Source organism: Chionomys nivalis, chromosome X (assembly GCF_950005125.1).
Source record: "Chionomys nivalis chromosome X, mChiNiv1.1, whole genome shotgun sequence".
Classification (NCBI taxonomy): Eukaryota; Metazoa; Chordata; class Mammalia; order Rodentia; family Cricetidae; genus Chionomys; species Chionomys nivalis.
Window position 1 is genome coordinate 63,821,856 of NC_080112.1, and position 10,390 is coordinate 63,832,245.

The window sequence follows — 10,390 nt, forward strand, 5'->3', positions numbered from 1 at the left end:
AAAATTATAAAATTACTTAAAGTTTTAAAAATTATAAAGTGAACAATATTATCAATAAAGTCAAAATTAATCATATAATGTAAAATTCATTAACACATGAAATACAGATGATTACAATGTACTTTCATTGTAGACATTCCTACTACTTTATATGAAAATATATCAATTGAACAGCTAAAAGAACAAAGGATAAGAATTAGCAAAACACAAAAGAGAAATATCCCAAGTAGAAAAATAAATCTCATTGAATCAGGTAAACACCAAACAAACTAATCAGGAAAATCATGGAACTTTTTACCAGTCAGCTTTTCGAACATTAAAGACCAGTGAACACCAACCTTGCAATATTTCTTAAAACTATATATATGCCTACGTAACACTTCCATAGAAATAAGAGCACCTGAATACAATAAAACAGCAATACAAGTCCAACAACAGAATGAATACTTTTTGGCAAATCTGTATTACTGTGTACACAGTTGTGAGAGGAAGTGTCAGGCTGAGAGGCAGAGATGACTGCGCTATTGATCAGAAGGTCTGTCATCGGCTGGTGAATCTTACAAAAGCTACATCGAACTTTCTGAGAGTAGGGAAACCATCCTAAGATTAAAAACCAAGTTCTCAAACTAATCTGGACGGAGACATGTTGCGCAGTTTATCTACTTCTGAATTGTGTCAGTGGATTCAAACACTTTTTAACTTTTTTCTTAGCAACCAATTTAAATTCTCAATTACAAAACAAACAACAAAACAACGAAAGTACTAAGATACACATGATTCAAAACTGAGCAATAGTCAATATAAGATATAGAGGCACAATAAGATTTACCAACCGTCCTGAACTTTTGACCTCAAAATTGTTCTCAAAACACATAATTTTGAGAACGTCAAATATTTTACCTCCAATAGTTCCCCCAGTTCACTATAAGCTTATGGGGTTTTCACCAAACCATAGACATAAATGTGAATATCGTCGTCAAACTTGATGAAGTAGACAGATGGCTTGGCCACCACCTGATGGATAAAGATGCCAGTTCTCTTGGATCCGTCGTCTTTGGCGTGCTCCACCTGCTTGCCCACAAGACTGTCGAGCACCTCCCCGGGCTCCTGTTCTGCTGTAGGGAAGTAGTAGTTGGAATCTGGGATGATACGCAGGTCACCATCTTTGTAGTCATCCAGCAAGGTGTACATATAGAGGACCGGATCTTTCTCGTAGGTGATGTAAAACCAAGTGTCCATTATGGGAGCTCGTGCCAACACCATGCCCTTCCACTCATCTTTCTTGCCGTGCTCACCTTCGAACACGTGTCCCACTGCTTTCCCAACCAGGGAATCTGCCAGGCGGGAATCAATGCGAGGAGACGGAACTCTCTCGGGAAGAACTTCCAGAGCTAAAACTCTCTTGTCTCTGTGCAGTTCTAGTCCGTACACACTGTCTTTGCCGTCATATTTAATTATATAGAGAGTGGGCTTCACGGAAACCTGCTCGAGCACAGTACCCTTCCATTGCTCCACTGGCTCGTTGCCTTCTTTCCAGCCGTGCTGGATGCGGCAGCCAACGATGTTCCTATGAGTGAGGAAAGTGGGCTTACGCCGCTGCTTCTTGTGAGTGTGCCTTTTCTTCATCAGGTAGGCGGACACGCCATCCACCCCAGTAGGAGGCACGGTTGGAGGAGACATGGCTCAAGGCTTAGGTGGCCAAAGCAAAGCTGCCCTTTGCTTATGAAGCTGGCAAACAGTCGACAGTGCAGTCGACCCAGTCGGAGAAATTTTTCACGATCTGAGAGACTATGTCCGTTCTCCCGTGTTTAGATTTTGTCAGCAACAAGCTAACTGACTGGGAACTGAGACAGAGAGTGTCTCTCTCTAGTGCTTTCTCCTCCTTCAGGGAGGGGGTTTTTTGCAGTAGTGATGGCTAGAGAGAGATGGCGGGCTCCGAGGTTCTGTCCGCGCCTGGCGCCTTCCCCGACTCCCAAGCCCAAGTCCCAGCCAGAATCCGCCACTTAGCTGTTGTTGTCAATGCTGCGGTGGTTGCGGAACGGCAGCAGAGAAGAAGACGGCAGTTAACGTGGACAAGAGATGACAGGGATGGTTGCAGCAACGAAAGTGCAGGCAGTGGCACGTCTCCCAGCAGTTTGCGCGGCCTGGTCTTGGCAGCGCTTGGCAGCTTGGCCAATCTGCGCGGAACCGGGATTTTTGTAGCTCAGGGAATCCTCCTCCTCTGAGCCCGCCCTCTCCTTCCCTCCACCCCTCCCGCTTCCGTCCTGCCTTCCGCTCCTGGGGCAGCCACACTGACACAAGCACTCGCCTTTACTCTTGCCCCCCACCCCCCACCCAGACCGGTTCAGTCCCACCAGAGCCAGACAGTCCAGCTCCCCCCTCCCCTGCCGGCTGTCTGCTGCCCAACTGCATACTTCACTGAGGCTCCATCTGCTTTCTATCTTCCAGGAATTCCTCACAAGCAGAAAAAGAAAAAAGAAAAAGAAAGAGAAAAAATACGTGGGGTGGGAGAAATTTTATATACAAATCTACAATTTCGTTCACTTTTACGGATTTGAAACGGGACTGGGGAAAGGCCTGCACAGTCCACCATGTTGACTTAAACTCTCCTTTATATTTTCTACCTGATCATTCGCTGTAATGATTTTTACTGTTTTTCTAAGTGTAAAGGAAATATTTGATTTTCTAAAACTCAGTGAAATCAAAAAATAAAACTAACTTTAATCGCACAAGCTATTGATTTTGACTGTTTTTCTAAATGTAAAGGAAATATGTTGGAATTTGATTTTCTAAAACTCAGTAAAATCAAAAAATAAAACTAACTTTAATCGCACAAGCTAGGTTTCTCTCTTAATATATGCTCTATAATTTTAAACATTTGAGAGCATGTTCTATACTTTTATAGCTTACTTTGTCATTTATATCGTGAGAATTTTTGAAGTTATTCAAGTACCCTGGAAACACAATTTGTTGTTGTTTTGTTTTGTTTTCTGCTTTTTGAGACAGGATTTTTCTGTATGGTCATAGCTGTCCTGGAACTGGCTCTACATACCAAGCTGGCCTCCAACTCAGAGGCCCTCCTGTCTCTGCCTCTCCACTTCTGGGACTAAAGGCATATGCCACCCTGCCTGACTAGTAACACAATTTTTAATGGTTCCATATGTGAACATAAAAAAACACAGCTCTCATCTGAAAACAAATAAAAGATAGTTTCTTCTGGAGTCACATTCTAAGACTACAAATTTAGGTTACCCCAAACTCTGCGTTCCTATGCAGTAACAGTTTCATGAAGCTTTTGTTGTTGTTTATTCACTATTATCCTGTGTGTGCACGGTGCGTGTGTGGTGGAAGGGACTGAGGTGGAGCCCATGCCACGTGCACAAGAGGAAATCAGAAGATAGCAAAGAGAACTATAAATCAAGAAACTTTTAAAATGCATTGGTGGGAGCCTTGGGTAGGCGTGTTGCAACAAACGGGAGAGACCTGGGCAGGAGGCTTCAGGTACTATCTGATAGCATTCCCAGCCTTCGGGTCAGTGGAAGCTGAGGATCTCTGCACACATTCCAAAGAACTTACCTAACAGCCGGAAGAATGTTAGGTCCCTCACAGAGGTAAACCAAAAATGCCCACTTGAGCGGGGAAGGTTAAGATAGTTCAAGATAATTGTCTCTGGAACTGCAACAGCTGAACAACTCCGTATTACTCAACTCTTAATCAGCCAGGTACAATGTCCAACGGATGGGTGGCTTTTTCCCCCCCTGGGAACTTCAGTTAACATAGTTTCTTTTCAATACTTTTTCAATGGCTCATCATTTATTCTAAACGGTGTAAAGCAAAAGAGTAAGAAATATAACTCTCCTTTTTCATATATAGACTGATTGATTGAGCTTTCTTTACTTTTTTCTCTTCCTAAAATCCAAAAGTTAGAGTGGTGGTTTCATTCATTTTTTTTCATACAGCATATTTTGATTGTATTTTCACCCACTCCAGTCACTCTCAGATCCTCTCCAACTCCCTACCTACCTAACATTATGCTCTCTCTCTCTCTGTCTCTCTCTGTCTCTCTCTCACACTCTCTCTCTCAACATCAAAATAAACAAACAAAAACCAAAAAGGAAAAAAGCACACACACACAAATAAAACAACCAATGGAGTCTATTTTATGTTGGCTTGCCCAGAAACAAGGTTTATATACTCAGTGACACTCTACAGGAGAAAACCGATTTTCCCTTTCCCAGCAGATATCAACTGCAAATAACTTTTTGGTTAGAGGTGGGATTTAGTGTCCACCTCCCCTTCTAAGTGCTAAAATTTTGTCAGGTCTGAACCTGAGCAGGTCTTGTATGTGCTGTCATAGTTTTCTGAGTTCTTTGTGTATCAGTACTGCTGTGCCTGGAAGACACAATTTCCTTGAAGTCTTCTACAACCTCTGCCTTGTACAATCTTTCAACCACCTCTTCCAAGAGGTCCCTGGGTCTTGAGGGGAGGGTTCAATAAAGCCATCTCCTTTAGGACTTAGTGTTCTGAATTCTCTTATTTTGTGCAGATTGTCTAGTTGTGAGTCGCTGTGTTTATTACCATCTATTGCAAGAAAAACTTCTGTGGTGACGGTTAAGCAATATACGCATCTATGGGTGCATTGCTGTGTTCCATCAGCAGAATAATAGTACTAGGTTTTATTTACCCTAGGTCCCATGGCCTAACTAGTTTCGGTTCTTGGCCACTTTCTGTTGGAGTGGGCCTGAAGTGCATCAAAATGTGATTGGTTACTTCCATAACATTTGTACTGTTACTGCACCAGAATGACTTGCAGGAAAGTTCCTATTTATTGGAAGTCTCAGGGTTTGTAGCTAGGTGTTAACTATTTTTCTTCTCTAGTAGCATACAAAGTTTTTTTTTAATTTATTTATTTATTAAAGATTTCTGCCTCCTCCTCACCTCCCATTTCCCTCCCCCTCCCCCAATCAAGTCCCCCTCCCTCGTCAGCCCAAAGAGCAATCAGGGTTCCCTGTCCTGTGGGAAGTCCAAGGACCACCCACCTCCATCCTGGTCTAGTAAGGTGAGCATCCAAACTGCCTAGGCTCCCACAAAGGCAGTACGTGCAACAATGGCATGCAAAGTTTCTTCCAGCACCATGAATGCTAGTCAGTAAGGAAGAAGCTTTTAGCTGGGTACCAGCTTGATATTTTTTCCATGTTTAATGACATATGTAAATGCTTTCCTCAGCAATCGCCTGAGTATTAGCCTGTGGTGTTTTGGGGGTTCTATGGGATCACTTTGGCCCACGAACTCAACAAGATGTAACTCATCCCTCATACTGGAGGTTTTACTTGGTGGCAAAGTATGTCTATTTGGGGCATTTTCTTCCTCATAGTATGGTGAGTCCATTTAAATTTTTTTCCTATATGAATATGTTTTAGGAAGCTTCTATAGTACTAGATTTTCTGTTAGTTGTCCCTTCTCATATCACCTCCCTCACCCCGCTCTCCTGTCTTCCTGTCCATTTAATCCTCCTAGTTTCCACTTTATATAAAAATGCTCATCCTCTCAATTCTGTCCCTCTGAGAACCCTAAGAAACTCTCTATTGGATTATAATTGGTAAAGATGGGTCATTATTTCTTCTTATTTTTGTAGAGATTTCAAGTGTGTAATTGCTATTAATATGAGATTTCTTCAATCTTTTTAAGTGTCAGCACTTAGTGCTAGGAACTTGCCTTTGAAAAGCACCTTCTCTGAGTACCGTATGTGTGGGTGTGTTGAATTTTCATTTTCATTCAGTTATAAAAACTTCTTAAAATCTTTCTTGATTTCTGTCATGACTCAGTTTTCATTCCGTATAGAGTTGTGTGCCTTCCACGAGTTTGTAAACTCTCTTCTGTTTCTATTGTTGTTGGTACCAAGCTTTAAACTGTGGTGGTCTGAAAAGATGCAGGATTTTATTTCAACCTGTGGTGACTCGCTTTCTTTGGTTTTTAGTATGTGGTCAATTTTGAAGAAAGTTCCATGGACTGCTGAGAAGGAAGTATATTATTTAGTGTTTGGGTAGAGTGTCTGTTAGGTCCATTTATCTAATGATGTTATTCATCTCCAGCATTTCTGTTTCGTTTTTATCTGGATGACATATCTATTGGAGGGAAGTATGATACTGAAGTCACCCACTATCAGTGTATTAAGACCAATGTTTCATCTTAGCTGTAGTAGTGTTTCTTTTTATGAAGTTGGTTACCATTGTGTTTGGTAAATATTTAGAACTGTGATATCCTCTCGATGGATATTTTTACTTTAATGAGTATGTAGTGTCATTGAATATCTCTTCTGATTAGTTTTGGTGTGAAATCTATAATTAAAATGACCATGTCAGCTTGTCTCTTGGGTCCATTTGCTCAGAATACCTTCATCCATCCATTTACCTTAAGAGGACATATGCCCTTGATGGTGAAATGCATTTCTTGGATGTAGCAGAAAGATGGATTCTGCTTTCTAATATTGTCTGCTAGTCTATGTCTTTTTATTGGGGAAATGATGCCATTAATATTGAGAATTATGAGCAATCAATGTTTATTGTTTCCTGATATATATTTTGTTGTGGCAGTGTGTTTTTTTCCTCCTCTTTTGATTAAATATTTTACCTTATGTCCTCTCATCCTTATCTCCAGACTGATGTTTTCCTTCTAGTGCCTTCAACAGAGCCGGATTGATTGACAGAAATTCCTTTAGGTTTTTTTTTTTTAATGAAATGTTTTATTTTTTGGTTGATTGTGATTTATAGTTTGGTTCGGTATAGTAGTTTAGTTTGACATCTGTGGTCTCTCAGAGTTTGTAGATGATTCTTTCAGGCCTTCCTGTCTTTTAGAGTCTCCATTGAAACAAGGTGTTGTTCAAATGTGCCTACCCTTATATGTGACTTGGTCTTTTCCCCTTGCAGCATTTAATATCTTTTCTTTGTTTGGTACATTTAGTGTTTTGACTATTATGTGTCATGGGAAGTTTTTCTTTTCTGGTCCTGTTTATTTGGTGTTCTATACGCCTCTTCTACTTGGATAATTATCTCTTTATTTAGACTAAAGAAAATTTCTTTTATTAATTTTAAAAACATGTTTTCTGTATCTTTGACATTGATTTCTTCTCATTCTCCTATACCTATTATTCAGAGGTTTGGTATTTTCACAGTGTCCTGGCTTTCCTGGATTATACCCAGATTTGTACCCAGATTATTTTAGATTTAAATTTTTATTGACTGAGCTATCCATTTCTTCTACCATGTCTGCAAGATTTAGAATTTTCTTTTTCATATCCATGCTGTTGAGGCTTACCTCTGAAGTTTTTGTTGACATCTTAAAGTTTTCATTTCTAGTTTTATTTCAGTTTGCATTTTCTTAAGTAATTGTATTTCTTCGTTAAATTCTATTTTCATGTCTTGAATTATTTTTATTATTTTATTCAACTATTTGCACTTTTATAAGTTTTTACTAATTACCTTCTTTAATATCCTTGAACATATCCCTAATTGGTATTTTGAAGTCCTTGATTTGTGCTTCAGCTAAACTGTTTCTCTTAGGGCCTGTTACTATACAGCTGTTTCTAGCAGGCTTTCTTAGACTGCTAGCCCCCAAGTCATGACACAGAGACTTATTATTAGTTATGATTGCTCAGCCTTATCTTATTCTTGTCCCACTAGCAATTATTGATAACGTAATTAAACCTATTTCGACGTCTTGCCTCAGGGAGTTTTGCCTTTCATTCTGCTTTTCTACTTTTCTGCTTCCTCTGCACCTGGCTGGTTGGCAACTGCCTGGCTGGATGGCCCCAGGCATCTCCCTCTCTTTCTCCTACATTCTCTTTTCTCAGTCTCTCCTGAGCCTAGATTCTTCCTCATACTTATTCTCTCTTCCTGATAGCCCTGCCTATCCCTCCTCTGCCTACCTACTGGCCATTCAGCTTTTTTATTAGACCAACCAGCTGCCTAAGCCAGGCAAGGTAAAACAAATATAACACATCTTTACATATTTAAAGTAATATTCCTACACAAACAATGTATCACCTCTTTACATAGTTAAAGTAATGTTCCACAACAGTTGTTGGCTTCTGGAAGAGGCATTTTGTTTTGGTTCTTCAAGTCTGTGTTTTCCTGCTGGGATTTAGGCATCTGGAGTTATGGCATTTGAAGTGTTTCTGAGTGTAGATATTTGTTCACCTCTTTGTCAGATGGCTGTCCCATTCTTCGGTTGATAGTGCCTATTCAGGGTCCTAGCCAAATGTGGTGGCTGTGGAGTCCCTGATTGAGTTGTTCTGCTGGTTGGTGGTGGTGGTGATGGGGGTCACAAAGAAATGGAAATGAGAAAGCAGAAAAGGCTGTAATGGGCAGATGGGAAGAGCTGGGTGAACCCTATATCTGCTCCAAGAAAGCAAGTTCCAAGTGGGTGACAGTGAGCTGGCCGAAGGGGCTCCTGTGAGTAGGCTACAACAGGACTAAAGGAAAGTCTTGAGAGACCAGGATGGAGGAAAGGAAGCAGGATGAAGTTTGCCTGCTTGAGTCCCAGCTTATTGTGGTTGCTGTGGATCCCCGGAAGAGAAATGCTGTGGGTAGTTGGGAGTCACAAAGGAAGAGTGGCGGACTTGAAGGAATGCATGAAAGAGGCAGCAGGGAAGAACTGGAAAGACTCTTCATCCTTTTTAAGAGGCTGGAGGTGGTGGAAGAAAGCTGATTGGGCTTTTTTAAACTGTGTTTTAAAAGAATATTTAATATCATTTGATTGGCTAATGAGATAACAATGTTTAAGAACACATTGAAACAAGATTGTGGCTCCAATTTTACAATGAGAAAACAAACACAAACACACACACAACATATACACACACATGTGGGGGAAGAGATCCTATATATGTGAGCTCTAAGTTAGAAAGTGAGTACATATAAATGAGATGCCATTATGCTCCACAAATACTGTGTCTGAAAATAATAACACACCAACTTACTTCAAATTCTTTTTGCTTAGAAAAATACTTGGCAGGTGAAAAAAACAAGTCTATTTATTGCACACAAAAAGTTCAAAGAAAGTAATTGCTTCTGTCCCCTGGTTGCATCCTTAAAGTAATTCTTGCTTATAACCCCACATACTGAGATGTTTACATTAAATTTCAATGCTCTTCTCTAAAATTAGGATTCAGGTGTTTAGATCACTCACTTTCTGGATTTTACAAGCCTTAAACTGACTGACATAAATGTTTACTTTTTGTGTTATCCTTAGGTAAATGAATTACTTCAAAAACGACATTTTATGTTGTATTCCAAGTACTTATCACGCAGCGTTATGCTCAATAAGTCTTTGTTAAATGAATGAAGTGCTTTTATATGCATTGCTCCAAATATTCCCCGATGAAATATTCAAGTTCTCTAACGCAGACCACTGAAATGTGCAGCTCGGGTGGCTGGAAACATCACATGAGACCTTTATGGTTTAAAAACACGCATCCGCGAGCCGGTGGATTCGCTCATCCATTAGTCTGAAGATGCAGAGGAGAACGTGTTAGAGCACAAGGGATCTGAAGTTGCTTCTCATGGACAGAAGATGCAGCACGAATAATAAAAACCCAGAGGTGGATATTAGGGTTCAACCTGAAGATCAGAAAAGCAAAACAGCCAAGCCACTAGAGAGCTCTTACCCCTGTGAAATCTTCAGACGGAAGGAGAGCCAGTTCCTGTCTCATCTCGCCTTATATTCCTCTCTGGTGCTGGGATTAAAAGCATGCACCACCACCGCCCGGCCTCTATGGCTAACTAGTGTGGCTGCTGGGATTAAAGGTATGTGCAACCACTGCCTGACCTGTATGACTGGCTAATGTGGCTGTTTTTGTGTTAGGCAAGCTTTATTTATTAAAATACAAACAAAATATCACTACAAGAAGATGACACTGTGTTAAATTTCCAAATATTAATGTTAGCAATGCTGGACATAGACATATCTTCTATCCCATACCAGGCAGAATCAAGTGTTTCTCTGATCTATGCCAAAGTAATGCCATTGAAACGGTAAGTTTCTCCTCAAAATTCATCTAGATGAAGTTGGCTGGTGGTGGCACACGCCTTTAATCCCAACACTCAGGCAGCAGAGGCAGGTGAATCTCTGTGAGTTCGAGGCCAGCCTGGTCTACAAGAGCTAGTTCCAGGATAAGCTCCAAAGCTACACAGAGAGAAACTCTGTCTCAAAAACAAAACAAAACAAAACAAACAAAACAAAACAAAATTCATCTAGGTGGGATAAGGTAATGCTAACGATAGTTATGCAATAGCTCCTTCCTCCCCCGTAATAGCCTGAAAGCAATGGAACTGAAAAGTAGAGTGGGGAAGAGCTAATTCATTTGCATTTTGTTCTCTTATACCTTTGCTGA

General features: G+C 40.4%; 1 protein-coding gene across 1 annotated transcript; it reads right to left on the minus strand.

The window, feature by feature from the left end:
* Nucleotides 1-227: 227 nt before the first annotated feature.
* Nucleotides 228-2,013, minus strand: Spin4 (spindlin family member 4). The gene has a single exon (XM_057760070.1). The coding sequence runs from the start codon at nucleotides 1,678-1,680 to the stop codon at nucleotides 931-933; it is 750 nt and encodes a 249-aa protein (XP_057616053.1). The 5' UTR covers nucleotides 1,681-2,013; the 3' UTR covers nucleotides 228-930.
* Between the last annotated feature and the right edge of the window lie 8,377 nt (nucleotides 2,014-10,390).